At 55.4% G+C, this 21,025-nt stretch overlaps 2 protein-coding genes across 14 annotated transcripts in view; both read left to right on the forward strand.

Annotated features, from left to right (window-relative positions):
- The window catches only part of Jakmip1 (janus kinase and microtubule interacting protein 1), a 126,563-nt gene extending 108,219 nt beyond the window's left edge, over positions 1-18,344 (forward strand). For 2 of the 4 annotated variants that reach the window (XM_048784154.1, XM_015481938.2), the window contains 6 exons: positions 4,970-5,038; positions 6,183-6,260; positions 9,082-9,285; positions 14,063-14,128; positions 16,971-17,046; positions 18,207-18,344. In XM_048784154.1, coding sequence (XP_048640111.1) covers positions 4,970-5,038; positions 6,183-6,260; positions 9,082-9,285; positions 14,063-14,128; positions 16,971-17,021 — 468 coding nt within the window. In that variant the 3' untranslated portion in view covers positions 17,022-17,046; positions 18,207-18,344. Of the gene's footprint in view, positions 1-4,969; positions 5,039-6,182; positions 6,273-9,081; positions 9,286-14,062; positions 14,129-16,970; positions 17,047-18,206 lie in introns of all 4 variants that reach the window. The other 2 variants (XM_048784153.1, XM_048784152.1) reach the window with 2 other exon arrangements.
- A 1,881-nt stretch (positions 18,345-20,225) lies between these two features.
- Positions 20,226-21,025, forward strand: part of CUNH4orf50 (chromosome unknown C4orf50 homolog) — a 93,678-nt gene continuing 92,878 nt past the window's right edge. For 9 of the 10 annotated variants that reach the window (XR_007340989.1, XR_007340994.1, XR_007340992.1 and 6 more), the window contains exon 1: positions 20,745-20,857. The gene's annotated coding sequence lies outside the window, so the exon portion shown is untranslated. Of the gene's footprint in view, positions 20,368-20,458; positions 20,535-20,744; positions 20,858-21,025 lie in introns of those variants that run through there. The other variant, XR_007340991.1, reaches the window with a different exon arrangement.

Genomic DNA, 21,025 nt, shown 5'->3' on the forward strand with positions numbered 1-21,025 from the left:
GACTTGCCTATGTGCTTTACATATTAAAGATATTAACTTTTTGACCTTTTATTTTAAAAAACGCCTTCCTGACTTGCCTGCCTTCTACACTGGTTTAGAATGTTTTTTTCAGTGCACACTGCTCAAGGTAGTCCTTCCTGTCTGTGGATCTTATTCCTTCCAAAGCACACGAGTGAAGCTTTAAAATGCTGCTTTCGAGTAGCGTCTTTGGTGAGACCTTACTGCTCTTAATCCAGATTCTTTCCAGACTCTCTGGAAGGGCATTTAAAATATGGTTTTCTTCCCCGGTGTTTTTCCATCACCCACACCCCTTCCCCTCAACAAACAAGTAAAGGGAACTAAAGGTTGGTGGCAGACTTAGGCAATGCCTTGCCCCTGGTCACACGGTCGGGAAGGGCGATGCAGGCGTGGAACCCGGCTTTTTCTGGCTCCCGCTCCCTCCAGGGAACAGGACTGAGGATGGCTCAGGGCCGGCTGGTGGGCTGACGGGAGGCGGGTTCCTGGGCTGAGTTGGGCACATTCAGTGCACCCTTGTCAGCAAGACTGAACGTGTCCAGCCTCATGTAGCAGGGCTCCATAGAGTAAAGTGCTGGTGAGTCACTGGACTCAGTTCCTTCAACACTCATTGCAAGATTTACTGAGAAGGTTCTTCCAGGCATGAGGGCTTCGATGGCCCGCATGGGGTGGAGGTGCCCTCTGCTAGATGCTGCCTCTGTGAGGCCTTCCTGGCTTTGATCTTGTCCCCCCACTTGCCAGCTGCAGTCTCCTGGAGATGCAGCATGAGAGTCCTGGTGCCCTGCTGGTTCGTGTCAGGATCCAGGACACCCTACTTAAGCAGAGTCCAGTGTGGCTAAGCCCTAGCACTGGGCTTAGTTCCTAGAGGCACTTGGGCAATGCCTGTGGACTGGTGGACTGGGGTGGCTGGTTCGCAGTGGGGCTAGTGGTGGGTGTTGGTGGGCTGCTGTTCCTAACCCTCGGCTGCCTGAAGGCCAAGGCTGCAGAGGTTCAGGGCCTTGCTGGGGCACTAAGTCACTCACCTGAGCCTTCCTGAAAGGCCCCTCTCATACCCTGAGGGATCAGGCGCTCTAGGCCTTGACCTTAGATCTCTGTGTCCTTCTCTCTCAGCCTTTGCCCCACATTAGCATCTCCTGTTGACAGCTGAGGATATGGGCACTCTGACTTCTGGCTTTGACCCTTGCCATCCCTTCCCAACTCCCAGCTTAAAATATGGTTTTCTTCCCCAGGTGTCTTTCCATCACCCACACTCCTTCCCCCCAACACACAAGTAAAAGGCACTAAAGGTTGGTGGCAGACTTAGGCAATGCCATCCCTTGCCAACTCCCAGCTTGTACCTTCCTTGCCTCCTCCCGCTTCTTGCTAGCTGCTGCCCTGACCACCAGAACCTTTCCAAGCTTGTCAGCCTCGTGCCTCGTTTGGTGCCCTAAATGCCAGAGTGATGCCAGCTTCCATGGCCTGCCAGCTCCTCACAGACCCCACCAGGTGTGGCAAAATAGGGACCTGTGGCTGATGTTTATGGGATCCCAACTCTGGTGCTGCCCAGAGCTGCCCAGCTCCCATTTGGGACAGTCCTTAGGGTGCAAACTCCGCTGTTTTCTCAGTTCAGGATCCTGGAGACATCAACCAGGCCATTTTTCTGTGAATAAAGGTCAAATTGGTTTGGGAATTACTGTGTATTACTACTTGGGGGAATGTTCAAGAAGATAAACAGGCCCTGGGCAGGGTGGGAGCTGGGTCGGCAGGTCCCCTGAGAAGGCCAGCAGGACAGCTGGGTGACCAGCAATCCAATTTGCTTGGGACTGAGGTGCATCCTGGTCCTGGGAACTTCAGTGTTAAAACAGAGACAGCTGGGGGCAAACAGGGACAAATTGGTCACCCTAGAGCTGACATTGCAGAGAAGGTCATAGAGAATGTGGGTCTCTGCAACACCACTGTCAGACAAGACTTGGTCACAAGTGCCAGGCAAGCCCCTTCCTACCAGATACACCTCGTTTTAAAAAGGTGTTCTTCAGTGCAGTGCTGGGACCCAAACAGACCACAGTCCACTTCAGTTTTCTCTTAGAGGCACATAAGTGCAGTGCAGCCTCAACTGGTCAGGAGCAGCATAGGATGGCATCTTCCCTGGGTGTGTGCCCCACTCCTAGCAGCCAGCACTGGGCACAGACTTTAAGGTGCAGGCCAGCGAGCTCCCCAGTCCTGGCCCCATGGCTTACTCACTTTGGCACATGGCATGTGCCCCGCAGAGAGGCTCAGGCATAAGACATTTGTAGGCATGTGGGTCATCCCCAGGTCTGCCTCTTCGCCTTCCATTTCAAAACTGATCAAGAAGTAGACAAAGGACTCAGAAAGACAGAAATAATGAAAAATCTATGTCCCCTCTGCTAACATAAGGGTTAGAGAGTGATGTGTGGGTCTGCAGCCACAGTCCAGCTGTCTAATCACTGAATCTGTCAAAGTCGTGGGACCCTCTCTGGAGAGAGGGGAGGAGATCAGCCCACCAGCTGCAACGGGTCCTGGCCTTGCACCTGAGGAGCCCCAGGAGCTGGCTTTGGACCTGTGACTGCTGGAAGAGGACACCCAGCTCCTTGTAGCACTCAAGTGGCAGGTTTGCCTCCCCTCCCCTGTGAGATCTCTCTGCTGGGGGTTGAGCAGAGCCATGAGCCTGGAGGGTCTCTGAGGTGTCAGCGAGGCTCAGTAGAGATCTGGCGGTACTCTGGTGTATTCCTGATCTCCACGGGCCAGGAATTCAAGGCCAGCTTTCTCTGCCCTCCTGGGACTGGCCCGGTGACTAAAAAGGACCTGTAAAGATTTTCCTTTATAAGCAACGTAAGCACCTAATATACATCTGTATTTAACAATAACCATTACCTGACAGTGGGCTCTACAGAGTACTCTGTGAGAGCAGCTTGTGGTAATGATACAAACAGGAAATGCTCACCATTTTAGTTCTAGTTGTTTCTGATTGCCTGCATTAGGACATTAAATAAGCCCACCTATTCCCATGAAGTTGCCGCTCTTGGCAGGGATTAAGGACTGCTTGGTTGGCCCCCGCTGCGGCTGCTGGCTCCAGGGCCTCTCAGGGACAAGCACTGGCATTGTTAGGGGAGATCCTAACTGTGCCTGTCCCATCTCCTTCCCTCTGTGCAGCCCGCCCACACCCTCCTCCACTCAGTAGATGTTCATTAGGCACCTGCTGCATGCCAGGCCCTATGCTGGGCAGAGAAATGCAACAGGAGTCAGATGGGGGACCTAGGGGGCAGGGAAGCTGACCACAGCATCTTCCAGGTGAGCTCAAATAAAGAGCACAAGACTTGTGACTCAGGAAACAGGGTGGGCTTCCTGGAGGGGTGAGACCAACCTGGGCCAGAAGGCTGGGTAGATGTTAGCTTGGCAAGAGCCTCCTGTTGAGGCTGGGCCTGGGAGAGGGGGGTGTTACGGGCAGTGGGAGCTACCTGAAAGGCTCTGAGGTGAGAGAGACCTTGGCTTGTCCCAAGAGCTAAATGTAGTTTTGGGGTGACCAGGGGAGTTTTGAGTGGAGATAGGAGCCTGCGTGAGCCTTGTTGGGGACACACCCTGCAGGGCCCTGTAAGGGTTGTCAGGAGTGAGGGGATGTCTGGGAGGACACTGAGCAGGTGCAGGGAGGTTCCGACAGTTACGTGTGCTTTGGAGAGAAGTGCTGGCCAGAGCTCAGGAAGGGCTTAGTGTGTGAGGGTGGTGGGACATGAGCCTCCGGCCAGGAGGGGGCTGGGCTGTGGGTGGTCCTGGTTGAGGAGTGCAGCAGATGGGTCTTCTTACACGGAAGAGAGGTGCCCGGGGCCTCCCCTCCAGGGATCTGCTGAGGCCTAGCTGTGAGCCAAGATGACGGGAGCCGTACATGAGGCACAGGCATGGATCAGAGCTGATTGGAGACTCTTCCGAGTGAGCAGAGTGTAGAGGAGGGCAGAGCTGGGGGAAGGCCAAGGGCAGGGCTCCCGCCCAGCAGAGCCAAAGTTTAGGAGCCAGAGGTCTGAGGAGGTGCAGCCAGAGAAATTCCCCAAGGAAGCTAAGGGGACCCTCAGAATCAGAAAAGGCATAGTCACCAGGCCTCCGCAGGCTCAAAGGCACTCATTTACGCCTGCCATCAACCTTAGGTACCCCTCTGTGGCTGGGACACCCCACAGTTTTCCCCTCAAGTCAATCACCTGGTGTCAGTGACTTCTCCCTCCTAGGTGGGCTCCCCATAAAGACATACCCATGCCTATATCTGTCTGCAAGCTCACTCTCAGCCTAGATCCCAGAGGGAAGCTAGAGAGGTCTCCCACCCCTTACCTGCCACTCAGGTGCCCACCCCACATTCCCAGGAAAGTCAGAGGCTCACCCTGGAACTCACCCACTCTCATGCCCTTGCACACCCGCTGTGTGCATGCCCCCTCTCTGCCCAGCCCACATGCCACAGTGCTTGGTGCTGGGGAGGAGGGCAGTGGCCTAGGGCTTCTGCAGATAGGTTTGAAATCCTGGTTCCCCACCTGTGTGACCTTGGACAAGGTACTTAACTCAGCCTCCATTGCTTGACTTACAACACAGGATAATGCTGTCTACCTTGGGGCAGTCAGGAGAGGTTAGGAGAGGTGACATTCTGCTTCTGTGACACTAGCTGCATGAAGCTCACTTGCTCATCTTCAGATCTCCTGAGTACACACTTGCAGCCCTCCTCACGCCTGTCCACCCACGCCAAGTCCACACTGCCACACCATATGCAGGTCATCTGCACACCTACCGCCACCTTACACATGGGCCCGGCTACGTGTACACAGATGTCCTTTCCACACACACTGGTCGTGGGTATCCCTGACCAGATCCATCCTCAAGCAAACACCTTTCCATGACGCAGAAACAGACCACAAAACCTCAGATATCCAAGGGGTTCCCGTTCTCATTGGGCTGTGCCCCTCCTGTCCCTGCTATTTTCTAGTGGCTGAAGCAGATAGAGGGAACCGAGGCAGCTCTGACCCAGAAGATGCTGGACCTGGAGAAGGAGAAGGTAAAAGACCCAACCAGCTGGGGGAGGGTCCGCTGAGCTGCTCTTGGGGAGGACTTGGCGCGCGTTTCCATGATCAAGTACCTGCGTGCATTTCCAAATGTGGCCCCTGCCCTATGGCAGTCCTGAGTCATTATCATCCACCCACTTCCCCTTTCATTCACAATTGCTCACTTAAAACATTTTTGGTGCCTCTGCTACATCCTGGACTCACAGGCCCATAGGGTCCTAGGTTCCTAGCTCATAGGAGTGTAGCCTGAGGGCTTTAGAGGCAGCTCTGACACCAGGCACTTGGCCCAGTGGCAGTGGAGACAGGCAGCTTGAATCTGTTGGCCTTGAGAGCTTGGGGACCTGGACTTGGTCTTATGGTTCCACTCTGCAGCTGGCTGAGCTGAATGATGAGGGACACCAGGTACAGAGCCAGCTTTGCACAGTGCTTGGTACCTGGGGTAGCTGACACATGGCGGGGACAGGATGGTCTTCACAGGAGCAATGGTGGATGGCGGAGTGATTTTACCTGACTGGGGAGGTCAGAGAAGGCTTCCCAGGAGACATGGGTCTTGAGTTCTCCAAGAACCATATGATTATCCAAGTAGAGATGGCAGGTGAAGGCGGGAGGTGGCTGGACTCACTCTGGAAGCAGCGTGTGGCAGGGAAGAGCCCTGGGCAGGTGCCAGGAGGCCTGGAGTTGGAGTGCAATTCCTGCCACTAGTGAACTGTGGCAACTAGGACAAGGCACTGGCCCTCTGGCCCTGTTTCCTCGTCTATAAAATGAAATGGCTGCCGATGATGATGACCTCCAGCCAGGAGCTCTCCATTCTGGACAGATCACACCTGGGGGGAGTCAAGGACCCAGAGGGTGGGGGAGAAGGTGTGGCAGGCAGAGTCGCCAAGAGGTGGGGACGCAGCCCAGGAGGGAAGAGGGGCTGCTGGGCCATGGCCAGAGGAGCCTGGAAAGACTCCTGAAATCTGGGCTTGGGCACTTGGTGGGAGGTGGTGTCCCGCCACCATAGCTAGATGCCCAAGAAGAGGGGAGGCCAGTTCCCTGACCGCTGCTGTCCAGAAAGGGCAGCAGACAGCTCTACCCAGCCGCACGTCATGGACTCTTGCTCTGACCTCCCCCTGACAGGCGCCTCCCTCTTTTCAGGACCTGTTCAGCAGGCAGAAGGGCTACCTAGAGGAGGAGCTGGACTACAGGAAGCAAGCCCTCGACCAGGCTTACCTGGTAGGACCGGAAGTGGGTTTGACACTTTGGCTTTTTGGACTCCACATTAGAGGCTGCTTTCTCCTGGGGGTTGGTGCTGTTTCTTAGGGCCCTTACTGGGGCTGTGGGGAGGGGAGATATCACACCATCTTCACATTGTGACTAGAAAGACCTGCAGGTGGCTGATTTTCAAAATCCATCACAATTTCAAAAATTATCAGTTACCTTGATGGCTTCTTGAGATAAGCTTATTAAATTCTAGTAATCATTTGATATAAACAAAAAGAAACTGATTTTTTAAGCTTTCTTTCTTTATCTTTTTTATTTTGTTTGCTTATTTTATGTGGTGCTGAGGATCGAACCCAGTACTTTACATGTGCACGGCGAGTGCTCTGCCACTGAGCTACAATCTCAGCCCCAAGAAGAAACTGTTTTTTATGTGTTTGTTTATACTTAAATATTTATTTATGCTTAAAATCCAAAAGTAAGTTTTCCTGTAAATAGGAAAAATGAAATATCCCAAAGGAAGCAGGGGCAGAGCAATGAGTTGAGGTCAGATGAGAGCAGAACAAAAGTAGCCAGTTGTAAAGTCCTGTATGACATTGGGTTTGGGTCAAAAAATTGGTTCTAGGCTTCCTGGTGATAAAGGTCCAGTTTGTGTGTCCTCACAGCCAAAGCCACACACATGCTCCCTGCACCGAGAGAATCCTCCCGTGGGGATGGGGATAATGAGAGGACCTCCAGGATGTCCCCAGAGTGGAGAGGAGTGGCAGTCTGATGCCACTCCCTTCAGGGAGCACTGCATTGTGCTTAGAAGGCTTGTGGTTAAAATCATTTTATAGAGTGGGCTTGCCCCTGAGAATGCAAACAGCATACTGAAAAACACTGTCCAGCCTGGGTCCGGTGAATGGCTCCCGCAGCCTGGGCTTAGTGTAGGTAGACGGGAGACTCCGGAAGCAAACCCAGTACGCCTCCCTGTGACCCTGGGTCCTTCCTGTGAAGACTGAGGAGGGACTCCCAGGCCCCAGCAGGAGCTTCACAGTGACGAGATGGATTCAGCCTCTCAGCTCCTATTTCTGAGCCAGCAAGGGAGGGAATGACAGCGGTGAGCAAAGGGAGACCTTCCTTCCCAGCTGTAGGCCGCCTCGGCCTCCCTCTTTTACTGCTTTGGTCTTCCGTGACTCCATCCAGTCTTGGTCCTTTGGTGAACATCCTGGGAGGACCTATCATTTCTGTCCTACTGCATTGCCCCAGCCTGACACCTCCAACAGCTCTGAGGACACTGCCTAGGAGATGCTTTGGAAAATCCAAAGGACCTCTCCAGCCTCCATGTGCAGAAGGACGGACCCAGACTCCAAGAGGAAAAGAAGCGAGCAGCTTGCAAGCTCACAGTTCACAGAACGTGATTTTCAAGGAGCTTCTTGCAGAATGCAGAACTGATGTTTCCCAAAACATGCTTCAGGAACCTCGGACTCCATGCTTCTTTGTCTAAGTGCCCCTTGCAGGAAGGCTCTGGGGACCCTGGAGTACAGATCTGCAGAGAACTCCCCTCTGCGTGCTGATCCTGCTGTCCTGTAGACACTAAAGCCACACCTGAAATATATCCTGAAGCCTGAAGCAGGCAGGGTGCCCCCGAGGGCTTTTCATCTTGTGCCTGGACCCGATCTGATGTGGCCTAGATGAGCTCTAATGGTCAGGGAGGTGGCAGCTCTGTGCATTCGGGCTGGAGCGAGGACAGCAGGTGGCAGAGGCATGCCTGGCTCCTGTAGCCTTCAGCTTTGTGAGGGTGGAGTGAGGTGGGCCTCTGGACTCTGCAGGGCTGCTTCCTGGAGGCTGGCCGCATGGGGTCTCTTAGGGAGGGCTCAGCCAGCAGACACAGGCGAGTTCCCCCGCCGTGGAGCCCACTGGAGCCTCTGTCTGTGCCATTGGATGGACTCATCCTTCTAATTTCCGAGGGCAAGGATAAGGCCTGTGGCTGGAACCAGTCACTGCCTGAAGGGTCTGAGATCTCACCAGGAAATTGGCCTGCTGCAGCTGGGGAAGGGGATTTGCAGAGCCATAGCTGGTAGTCAAGCTGTTGGGGCCCCGGGTTGACCTTACCATGGTGGTCTCCATGGTGACAGATGGTGCATCTGTACCACCTGAGGTGTCTTTGTAAGAGAAGCAGCTGTCCCTTGGTGGAGTGGGGTGGGGCTTTAGGGAGACCCAAAGGAGGAATTTCTCTCTCCATCCCCAAATGTCCTGGCAAGGCAGCTGTGTTTCTAGGTGGCCAGCTGTGGAGCTGATAGAGTAAGGGTCCCCTAAAGGCTAGAACCTGGCCTTTGTCAGGGTCCTCAGCTGGCCACCGGTGTCCATTCACTTTGCTAGCAAAGGGCACCTTGCTCTTCTGAGGTGGGGACGAGGACATCTTCACTGTCTGCTCTGGGTTAGAGTTGTGTTCCTAACACACTTGAAAACCAGATGCCTGCACTGGAGACACCTTGTCCCATGACACCTGTTAGAAGGGGAGGTTTATCCCCAAGGTGAGGAGAGTCAATCGGAAGCCAAATATGAAATAAAAGCCAGCTGAAGCAAACCCCCCTCTGAATCCCACACTTGAGGGGTTATTTCTTTGGCTTTTTCTTCTTGCCCTTGTCCCCTAGTGCACTGAGGTGGGGCAGCTTGATTGACAGAGTGATTCAGTGGTGCATGCTGGGTGAGGACCCACTGCCAGGCTGAGGCCTTGCTGCCCCGGGCCCTGCATGCCCCTTCCCTGCTGAGGCCCCCACTCTGTGTCCATCAGCAGCAGCCCCTGGCCATGACTGTCCACCCCTTAGTGACCTCTGTGATTTGGGCTGTGCAGAAAATCCAGGACCTGGAGGCCACGCTGTACAATGCCCTGCAGCAGGAGCCGGGCCGGATGGCCAGCGAGGCACTGAGCGCTGGCCAGCGCGAGGACCTGCAGGCTGCTGTGGAGAAGGTGCGCCGGCAGATCCTGAGGCAGAGCCGCGAGTTCGACAGCCAGATCCTGCGGGAGCGCATGGAGCTGCTGCAGCAGGCACAGCAGGTAGGGCCGTGGCCGCCGCACCCCGCCTGCCACCCTGCACACCCGGCACTCTAGCCTGGCTGACCCTCAGGGGCGTCTGGTATCCCAGGTACGCTGCTGGACAGCCAGCATGAGGCAGTCCCCTGGTGTGAGGCCTCTGTGCTCATGGCCACCCCCCATAGCCTGGCAGGGAAGAGGACAGCTAATTTGAGAGGTAAACCTGGGAGCTGAAGACCTCGGCATATTCTGAGGTTTTGCTGTCCTCTGTGGGTTTAGTGTGCTGCTGGCATGGAGCAGGCAGGTCTCAGGGCTCCTGGGTGACAATGCAGGAAGAGCAGCCGTGGGCATCTGGAGCCTATCTGGTGGGCCCTTTACCTCGTGGTGCCCCTGGGGGTGGGCCCTAGAATGCCCATTTCCTAGATGAGAAACAGGCTAAGGGGACTCTCATGTGACTGAAGGTCACATACTAGTCAGGGATTCTACCAATAAGAAAGATCTAGATTACCCATGGGGAGAGGAGAGGGAAGATGAGAGAAAGAGCATGTGGGCGAGAGAGCGAGAGCGAGAGAGATGGAGGATTGATTTATTTTAAGGAACTGGCTCCGGCCATTGTAGAGGTTGGCAAGTCAAAGTCTGCAGGGCAGGCCGGAAAGCTGGACACCAGGGAAGAGGGAATCCTGGCAGCAGAGGCCTCTGTCCTTGAGCCAAGCTCCCCAGCTGCACTAGTGGTTCTCAGCAGCTCGCCTCCGGGTGTACTGTTCCCTGGCAGGTGCTGAGGCTTGGCCAGGCCCTCCAGGGCAGCACACAGGTGACTGGTGTTGCTGGGATGCTCACCAGCCACCACCATGCCACCACCATTCCAGTGTCACCACATGTAGCAGTAGCAGGACACAGAACCCCAGCCATCCTCAAAGATGCGCAGACTTGGTGTGCACCTGTGTGCTGGGACTGTGTGCTGGGCACTTCCCTTTCAGGATTCCCTGGATTTGGGCACTCAGGTAGGGTTCCTGGGAAGAGGGGGTTTTCCTTACGGCAACCAGGGACACAAGGTGTTGGTGGAAGTGTATTGTGCACCTTCCACATGCCAGGGCCCATTCTGGCAGGTGAGTGTGGAGGGTGACAGTCTCTGCCTTCCTGGAGAGGGCACCGAGATTCCAGCCAGGGGAACAAGCAGCCCACGGATAGACATGAAGGGTGCTGGACAGCCGCAAAGGCGAAGATGCAGGGAGGGGGTGAGCTGGCCTGTTGCCCGCAGAGGGAGCAGCGTGCCCAAAGGCCCTGAGGTGGGGCAGGTTTACTGTGCTCCGTGAGTGCTTTGTGGGTTTTGACAGAATTTTCAAAGTAGCACACTCTCTCCTGCATGTGTTTATAGGAGCTTTAGGAGAAACCACTAACCTGACATGAGAGTTGTCATAAGCTTCAATAAAACCCGGAGGTGTGAGCTGCTGTGTGCAATGCCCAGCCCCTGGTTGGCCCTCGGCTAGTCAGGTCTCACCCCAGTTTAACAGATGGAAAAACAGAGGCCCTCTGGCCGAAACGGCAGGAAGCAGTGGCCTTCCCCTCCCAGCCAGCACAGGTCCATTGCCCCCGTCTCCACCCCTCAGGTTTATCAGTCATTCCTTACAAGTGTCCATTCTGCTCTGATTTGATAGTTTCAAAAATCTGGTCTTTTCAAAAAATAATTCTACAAAACCCATTTATTTTGTTCGAAGGGAAAAGGAGACAAGAATTTCAGACCTGAAATACAGTGATTTTCAGTTTTTCCTCCAGGACACGAAAAATGGTAGCTTAGAAGTACATGTGGAAGCTGGAACATGGCATAGGGCACCGGTGTAGGGGCAGAGAGGCTTGGGTCTCCTGTCCCCTTGCAGCATGGCCTGAGATAGCTGCTGGGGTTGCCCGTCATCCTGAGCTGCCCGCACTTGTCTTGCTCCTGTCCCTGCTCACTGCCTGCTCTCTTCACTGTATCCCCACTAGAACACCAGCTCCCTCGGAGTGTATATGGATCCCTGCTACAGCCCAGTGCATGGCACAAGGCTGGGTGCAAACACAACGTCGTAGACGCCACACACAATTCAGTACCACTCCTCAGGATGTGACGCCACAGGCAGCACCACAGCACAGGTGCCCAGCACCCCACAGCAGGGGCTGGGCCAACACTGGCCATTTAGGCATGGACCCTGGCTCTGGCTGCCTGCTCTGGACAGGACGGGCCCATTTCATCTGGCCATGGACTACACACCTGTCCCATGGAATATAGTCCAAATTGGGTCACTTGTCTGCGTGTCCCCAGCCCCCTGCTGACACGTGCATTTCCAAGCCCTGTGAAGTAAGGGAAAGGAACCCCCGAGAGCTGACATGCCTTCCCCAACAGGATTACTGTGCTTTGCGCACGTTCTGCCTGAGCAGGGGTAGAGGTGAAGCCGCAGTGTGGCCTCGCTGTGCCCCTCTGGGGTCTCCTAGCACCTGTTGTCCTGAGAGAAGTCTGCTGGGACATTACCCAGTCGCAGCACCCTCCCCGTGTCTCTGCCCTAGAGGCCTCCACGACACCAGGACCCCTCATCCCCACCCTCCCCAAAGACCCTCAAAAGTCGGGGCCGCTTAGCCTGGCGCTTGGAGCCCCTCCACCTCGCCTGGGGCTCCCCTGCTTGCCATCTTGCCGTTTGGCTTTGACTTTTCCAATGCCTGTATGCCGAGCGCTGTTCCAGGTGCTGGGCTCAGTGGGGACAGAGTCGGCCCCACTGCAGTCCTATCCCAGGGCCTGGGGGAGGGCCTGCCACATTGTAAAAGGTTCATGAAAGGTTGTGGGTGGAGCCCACCCACACTGTGGGCTGCTGACACTTTGCATGGGCCTCATCTCACCCTAGGGTCAGGGGTCACTGCAGACACAACAGAAAAGGGGCCCAGGCTTGGGGCAGTTGGGGCACTCACCCAAGTCCCTCAGTCTATAAGTCGGGGCCCAGAACCCAAGCCAGGCTGAGCTGAGCTCCCTGCTCGCTCTCAGATGCTCTTCTGACCCTGCAACACTATGTGAGACTTGTCAGGGGACTGTTGTCACCAGACTGGGGTCATACACCGATACCTTGTGTGGGAGAATCCGAGGTGCCATTCTTAATCACGCATGGAGTACTTCCCAGCACCAGGCTCTGCTGTGATTCATGGACACAGCAGCTCCATTGCCCTCAGTGTACAGATGACCGTCCCATCTTCAGAGGGGTCGAGGTCTTCCTCCCAGCTCCTGCATCAGGAGAGTGTTCTTTGTCTCCTTCAGGTCAGGCTGCTCTGCTTGGCTGTCCCGATTTTCCTGAAATCAAAATGGCATCATTGCCCTGTCTACAGCCTTGTCGCTCCCCAGGACACTCCCAGCTCAATGGGCACCTCATCGGGACATCCCATCCCTCCTGGCCTCCTCACATCCCTCACCTAGGACCCCAGCCTCCTGGTACAAGCTGTCCCCTCTGCCTGGGCTTCCTGTCACCTCCTGTACAACTGGCAGTGGACCTTCAGAGCCCTGCCAGACTTGATGCCTCCTCTGGGGTCTCAGCCCTCAGCTCCATCCTTCACCCACCTGCAGGTCTCTCCAGTGTGACCTGAGTGTGGCCTTTTCAGGCACTCATGTAAGACAGCACCCCCCACCTCCACCCTCAGTGCTCCTTGAGTCTCAGTGACGTCATTGCTCATCTGCTGAACAGTCTCTGTATTCATGTGCTGCTGCCGGCTGAACCCTAACTGGTCTCTAAACTCTTCAAAGTGGGGACTTTGTCTCCCTGGCACATATTGAGCTATAGTTGCAGAGGAATGCCTATAGTTGTGGTTCTCAAAGTAGGTCCCTGGACTAGCAGTGTTCACATCCCCTGGGATTCACTGCAAATGCACCCCTGAGGGGGGCAGTGACCTGCACCAGCAGACCTCCTGGTGACACTGACGTGGGTGGGGAACTGGGGCTCTCCAGAATGCACAGAGGGCTTCTCTGGGTCTCTGGAGGCCCCATGTCTTGTTGACCTAAGTGGCCTCCCTTACCCCTCACAGCCCTCTCTCAGTGAATGAGGTCTCTGTCTACATCCAGGGCTGACAAGGGCTGTAGCCAGCTGGGCCACTGGCGGGGATGGCCCACTTGAGATGATGAAACTCTCTTGATCACACCACAAACTGGAGAAGGTTGTATTTGCCAGACCTGAGGGTCGAGGGGTGATTGAAAAGCCACCTGGGAGGGTGGGTGGCCCACAGGGGCTCAGGAGGTGCAGGACTGAGTGGAGTGACCCCTGTCTGGGCTGCAGGGACAGAGGGCTTCCTGCAACTCAGTGCTGAAGTGAGAAAGTCCCAGCAGACCTGGTACCTAGTGCCAAGTAGGGTTCTGAGGGGGTGGCAGGTGCCCAGAGGTGCCCTCTCCACCCTTCTCCTTCCCCAGACTCCAGCTGAACAAATGTTGGACAGATCTGTGATTTGGAGTTACAGCCAATCCATGATCTTTATGAGCCTGCCCCAGGCCCCTGCCTGATTTGGTCCTGTTTTGACTTTTGTATTTTTTAAATTTAAAAGATCTGTCTTGGGGGTGCTCTTTCCACCAACAGCTGGAATCCATCTGTAGTGACTGGAGTCAGCGGCGTTCCTTTGGGAGCACTGGCTGGAGAGGAGCAGGGTGGTCACAGATGGCACGGGTGCTCACGGAGCTGCCCGCTGCATATGCTGCATATTTCACCCTTTGCTGCCTCCACACCAGGCCACCATGAGACATGAAGGGTAAGGTTTTGAATTGGGACAACCTACTTTTCGTAATGCCTCCTGATCTCTGTTTCAGAGAATACGGGACTTGGAGGACAAACTTGAGCTTCAGAAGCGGCACCTGAAGGAGCTGGAGGAAAAGGTAGGTGTCCGGGGCTCATGTGTCCTGTGACTCTGCCCTGAGATGCTTCTGGGAAACTTTAGCTTTCCCTGTGGTTTCATAATGTCCAAAGATTGGGTGTGGCCTCCAGCTTTCCCCTCTCCAGTCCTCCCAAAGCAGCGCTTCCAGAGAAATCTGTGCCTCCCTCAAGGGCCCTCTGACAAAGAGGCAAAGTGCTGCCCAAACCTCTGCAGCGTGTGTGTATGTGTGTGTGAGTGTGTGGTGTCATCCACAGAATCCCTCTGCCGCCTCACGGGGAAGCGTGTGGGAGCACTAGCAAACTAACCTCTTTTGTCTGGAATAAACCGGGTTAGACTGACAGGGCTGTCCTGTCCCCACCACAGACATGGGCCGTCATCCCTGGATTCACTCATGTTAAACGCTTTCCATAGACCAAAAGTCAGGCATGTGTTTCTCCCTCCAGGGGGAAGGAGACTGGTCTCTTGCTGACCAGCGGGTGTTTCCCACTCAGCCCCACTGGTCCCTGTGTACTTAGGGCTGTCTTATGGGTGAGGAAACCCAGGTTGAAGTGAATTGGGAAGCTGGTCCTTGGTTCCAGGTGGGAAGGGGCAGCTGGGATCTTCCTAGATGTTGTGACCTCTCCACTTGCACCCAACTCACTCCATTGATCCTGGTGGACACATGGGACTTGTGGGGGACCACACAGGCAAAGCTGCTCGTGGGGGCATTTGCCACTTCCCATGTACCCACCTGGTGGCCACGGATCACTTGAGGACAGGGGCCAAGTTCTATTCATTCTTCATCCGAGACAGGGAGTAGGGCATCCCCTGGTGCTGGTGGGATGAGTAAAGGAATGGCCACACGTGAGCGCAGAGGAAGGCCTCAGTGGCATAGCTAACGTGGTAGAGGTGCAGGGACAGGATGCAGGGCTCCTGCCTCTGCCTGGCCAGGGGCGGGGGAGTCTGAGGCTGGTAGGCCTGAGGAGGCCATTCCCTCTTAAAGGCAATGGGAAGAAGGCCCATGGAGGAAGAGGGAGAAGGGCATTTCTGGGCCTACGCCTCGGTGTCTGTCTTGTGAGAGAACATTAACCCCCAGGAACAACCAGGGCCGTCATTGGGCGTCACTGGAAGCAGGATGTCCAGAAGGGGGCGGCAGCCCTGCGTAGCACTGTGGGCAGGAAAGATAGGACCGCCTAAGGTCAGAGCCCTGCTGCCTAGAGCACAGGGCCTGGCTGGCTGCGCAGCCAGTGGAGTCCTCAAGAGGGAGGCAGGGATTGGTGCTGGAGCCCTTCTGGGAAGGCGTCCACTGCGGATTCCTAGAGCCCCCATGGCAGGCGCCCACTGCTGTCCAGCCTCCTGAGAGGATCTCAGGATAATTCCCTTGGAGATTTCCTGGGGTGAGCTGGCTTTGTAGGCCACTGCATCTGGGTTCTGCCCTGGTTTGGCCCCGATAGGCCCTGAAATCAGGGGAATGTGTCCTTTGCTCCCAGCCCGGAGTCCCATCTGCTGCTGGGAAGGCTGCCCTGTCTCCCATGATGGTGGCAAAGATGGCATTAGACAGAGGATGTAAAAGCTCTTAGCACAAGGCCCAGCCAGACAGGGGCCCCAGCAACCCTCCCGCCCACCTGCCCATCTCCTTGGGACTGGAGGACTTTGGTCAATAATTACAGAGCCATAGAGGACAGAGAAGAGGCTTAAAACACAGCCCCCGTGGCTTGGAGATTGACAGGTCATCGGCTGTACTCTTCCTGGGGAGACACTGGGGAGACACTGGCATCCCCTGCCCGGCTCCTTTCCATTCTTTCCTCAAGGCAGGTGCATTGGTCTGTCCCCTTTAGTCCCAGAGGAACTTTCAGAGGCTGTGTATCAAGCAGGAGGCATCAGCCAGGGAAGGACACCTGGTCAGGCCGAGGACCAGGAGCATTCCAGGGTACCTGCAGGTCACCCGCATTTCCTCATGGCCACCACCTGGCTGTCGTGATGGGGGAAGCTCCAGCTACCCTCATCAGTGGCCAGAGATGCTCTGCTACAGCCCCTGGGTGGCCCTTCCTGCCCCTGCTTCAGTTTCCCCATGTGGACAAGGAGGCTGGGTGATCTGATAGCCCCTGCAGCTCTCACCTCCAGGGATTCTAAAGAAGCTGCTGGCTGTTTATCTGGATTTTTACTTTTTTCAATAAATAACATGGTGGAGCTAACACCTTGATTTTTAGGGGGAAAAATAACTATTTCAAAAGCCCCAGGTGGTGGTCAGGTAGGTTTCTTGTAATGATTAATGATTCCATTGGAGCAAAGCAAGTCATGAAGAGTTGAAGACATTTTTTTCAATATGGCCTGTATGATTTTTTTTGTTCCTGTGTGGCTAGGTTTTTCCTGCTGTTTATTTTTCTTTTTAAAGTCAACTGATCAAAAGACACAAAGAATTTTAAAACAGTGAATCTCTTGGAAGGAAAAAACCCTAGAAGGGATGGTGGGTCATCTGCAGGTTGTGCTGGGTGACCGGGGTGGTGTCACTTCATCCCTGCTCAACATGGCCTGGTGTGCTTGTGGGAGTCACCCATCATGACCTCCAGAGGGTTGCACTGTCCTGCCCACCCAGTTTCAGCACCCAAAAGTCCCAGATCGGGGTGTAGCCCTCCCCTGGCGCCCTGGGTTGGCAGAGTGCTGGGGAAGTTTGCAGGGGTAGCCCTCTGGGCATGGCGTGCTGGAAGCGGGGCATCCCAGGTGACATCCGCTCCTGAACCTGCTCGTCTCCAACCTGATGTCATAGATCTTGTAAGATGCTGTCATTGAAATCCATACCACATATCTTACATCTTTTTTCTTTTCTTTTCTTTTCCTCATTTTCTTTTGGTCTTATGTTATAGTTTTTGTTCCTTTTTTTGTTTTTCTCACTAGCATTCATTCTGTGGCCTTGACAACTCCAGTGAGCCAGGAACTCGGGTTGGTATGCTTTCCTTTTTACTCATAAAAATGACGATTTTCCAACAAAGGAGGACCCTTCCATCTCTGGCTGGAACAGTGCTGGAGAGAGGGGGCTCCTGGAAGGGGCCTCGTGATGGGTCCCACCCGGGATCTTTGAGTCCCGGTGACCCTGGGGTTCCTGCAGTCCCGCCGTGGCAGGGAGGTTGGGAAGGCATGCTGGGACTAGGAAAGCCCTTAGTGGAGTTTCATCCACAGAGGGGTTTTGTTTTATTCCAAGGCCCTTTCCAGTCTGGCCTCAGGTTCCGGTGCTCTCTGTGACTCTTCTGTAGAGTGTGGAGCGAGTGGGCTTGCATGGTCAGGGGACTGCAGGAGCAGGCAGTTAATAAACCAGTGGCCCAAGAGGTTCTGCCCTGGTTTGGCCCCGATAGGCCCTGAAATCAGGGGAATGTGTCCATGTGACCTACCTGCCAAATGCCCGGGGAGCCCTGCTTCTCTCCCCTGAAGACCCTTGCCCCCTTGCCTGGTATGGATGACTATCTGTGCTCAAGAACCACAAGCAAGAAGCCACCCCCGCAGCTGGTCCTGCCCTGATCACTGGGCACCTGTCACCCTGAGTTCCTCCTTTGACATCTGAGCCTTCCATATCTCCTTTTCTGAGTTTCCATTTTGGCCCTGGGGTCTGCCAGGGATCCTGGACTCTAGGGTTCTGCCCTGAATTCAGCCCAGGCTGAGGGACCCAAGCTCCAGGGGTACCCCCTGTGCCCACTAGAGGCCTGGACACCTGGGCTGAGCTCTGACAGCTGGCCCTACCTGCCATCCTCAGGGCAGCATCCCCTGATGCTGACTGCTGCCCACAAGGCTTAGGTCTGGTACCTTCTACCCTAGGGTCAGGGACAGAGTATACTACATACTGGCTGTCCATTCAATGTGAATGGACAAAGGAATGCTCTCAGGTTGAGACAGTTCACCTCGTCCACTAAGGAGGGGCACGGGTGGGGATGGAGGACAGGAGATTCAAATCCTGCTTGCTATGCCCCTAGATCATCAGGGAAGACCCCCTGGGGCTCTGCTGGAGAGCTCAAGATGGCACGGGGTAGGTGGGGGCAGATAAGTTAGGGACCATCCAGCCATTTGAACCTACATTCTTGTGTCACTTCAAATTATTTTTAATCTTACAGGATATAAAAAGAGTTTATGGAATGAGCTGAGTCCTGCGGCAGCCTCAACCCTACTCAAACCAAAATTCAACAGCAAACAAGTTATTCAAAGCCCAGAGACTGAAAACAGAATTCACATGTGTTTGAAAACAGCTTTAAAAGGGAGGCCTCTCAACGTGTGGCTGCGTCCCAGCTAGCCCAGGCTGAAAGGACTCTGTGGGACAATGGGATCATGTCAAACTCAGTCACAGCTGGGTCCCAATCATGGCACCTTCAGGAGCCTGAGGGGCAGAGACCTGGAAGCCAGGAAACCAAGTGCAATTAGCAGGAACTGAGGGGCTGGAGAGCCACTACACTGTCTGGAGACCAACTTGAGTCCCTGTCCCCACACTGTATGCCTCCCCCAGCTGTGGCGAAGGTGCCCAGCTGGACCCAGATGCCCCCTCTGCCCAGTGTATATAAATCTCGTTGAATCGTGCCGTGTTCATCACGGAGTCTTTCTGCCGGAGCTACTTGAAATGTCCCTGTGATCAGAACCCAAAGCCTGGCCCTGTCAGCAAAGCCCTCTGGCTCTGTGCACAGCTGGATGTAGCAGCTGGCAGAGAGAGAGAACTGGAGCCTCGCCCACCATGGAGAAGTGGACCCCAGGGACCGAGGATTTCCACTCTTGCAGGTGTGGCATGGCAGAAGTTCTAAAGAACAGCTCTCCCCAGGACCAGGTGGAGTGGGGACCAAGAGCAGCATGTCCACCCCAGGCCATGCTCGGACCTGTCTTCTTGCTTCTTGATTTTAATTTGCAAGGGGCATGGAGGAAGAAAAAGCTGGCAGGTAGAGCAGCTCCAGCCACCCTGAGGACACAGGTGCCCCCCAGGTCTGAGGCCAAGCCACTCCCTCACTCTCCCCAGAGAAGAGTAAACGCCCCGCTCCAGGGAACCTGAATTGAGCAGAGAGGTGCCCCATGGCCAGGTGGCTGTGTCTCCCTGAAGAAGGATGGCGGGCAATGTAGGGAGGCCCTGCCCGCTGGCAGAAGTTGAGACCCGGAGGAAGCTCTGGAGAAGTGCCTTGAGTGTTGTTCTAGGGTGGAGGGGGCACCTTGGAACGCACCTGATCACGTGACCATCCTCCCCAAACTTGCAGAAGCAGGACACTTGCTTTTAGGTGAGGTGGCTGAAGAGGCGTGTGGAAGGGAAAGAGGACGGCCCCTCTGTGGGTAGGCCGGGATGCTGCTGGGTGCGGCTTCGTGGAAGCCATGCCAAAGGTGCCACCCTGAGATTTCCTGCAAGAAGAACCTTGGAGAAAAGGGAAATGACTGGAGTTACAGCTGCTGCAGGGCCCCTGGCAGTGGGGACCTACAGAGGCCCTGGAGTTCTTGGTAGATCAGATCCAAGGATGGAGAAGGCAGGACCCATGCTCTGCACCCGAGGGGACCCAGCCAGATGGGAAGGGGCAGTCCCTTCACATCAAATCCAAGAGTCGAGGGCTGGAGGCAAGCACCCAAGAACAGCTGAGAAGCACCCACTTTGTTGAAAACCAAACCTCAGAGCATCTGTGACTCACCATCACTTGGTGACCAGGTGCCAAGGCACTGCTGGTACATTGGCTTGAAAATGGAGGCCAGGATGGGAGTGTGGCGTCAGCATGAGTGAAGACCAGAGGCCCTCCCTGCTCCAGACGAGCAGAGGAAGGTCCCTGCACTGACTCTGGGGGCAGAGTGCGGAGCAGCCCCAGGTGGTCCTGGGGGTGCCCAGGCTCTCTGTTCCCACAGCACAGTGTCTGTCCAGCATCCCTACAGGACTGTGCTGGGATATGGTCCTTGTGTCCTCTTGTAGCTGGGCAGTATCTGTGACTGCTCAGCTATCTCACTCAGACAACAGGAGGCGAGTGGACTTGGCTTTGAACTCTGAGCCATGTGGTCACTCCCAGCCCCCACTTCCCTGCTGCAGACATTGGCCACGTTCTCACGGCTCTGAGGAACAGGGGTGGCAGTCCCATGCTGTGCCTCACAGAGGCTATCTGTGGCCATACTCAGACAGACTCCCAAGGATCCCTGGGATCCTGGACTCTCCTGGCAGGAGTGCAGCACCCACCACATCAACGGGAGCAGTGCTCCAAGAAGGCTCTACAGCCACCCATGGGGCCAGGGCCCATTCTCTGCAGCCCCCGGAGCCAGCTCAGGACCAGGGTATGAGGCCCACACAGGCAGGGGTGGGGACTGCCCTGCATGAGAGTCCCCAGTCCCTAGCAGAAGCCAGCATTTCTTGTTGCCTTCCCAGGCCCCTGCCAGGGACAGGCCCAGCCTGGGAACAGGAGCTACAGTACTCAAGGATCCTCGGCGTGGCTGGCCACCAGGTGTGCACTCCACCTGCTCCACAGCCCTGGGGTGCTGAGTTGCAGCCTGGGTGGCTGACCCAGGTCACTTTCTCCTCCAGAGGAAGAAGGATGGCCCAACCCTGCCCCAGATCCACTGTGGACACAGAGAGCAGTCTCCGCCTCCCACCCTCTGTTGGCTGGTGCCACGGCGAGGACCTGGGGCAGAGAAGCCGTGGCCCTCAAGCTGCATTCTGGCTTTTGGCAGCCTGTGGAGCTGGGAAGGAGGCCCTGTCTGAGCCAGGAGACTGGCTATGAAGACTGAAATGCCAAGCCACATACAGGATCCAGACCTCTGGTTCTAGGTGGGCACCGTCCCGAGGCTACAGGGCGTGTGTCTCTGATGCCCCTTGGCTCCAAGCTCCAGCTGGTCTACATGAGTTTTGCCATGGCGCACCTGCTGGGTGTTGGGGGAGGTACAGGAGGCGGGGCTGTACTCTGGACGATTCCCACCCCACCTGGTCCACCCCACG

Source organism: Marmota marmota, unplaced genomic scaffold, assembly GCF_001458135.2.
Source record: "Marmota marmota marmota unplaced genomic scaffold, marMar, whole genome shotgun sequence".
In the NCBI taxonomy this organism is placed as follows: Eukaryota; Metazoa; Chordata; class Mammalia; order Rodentia; family Sciuridae; genus Marmota; species Marmota marmota.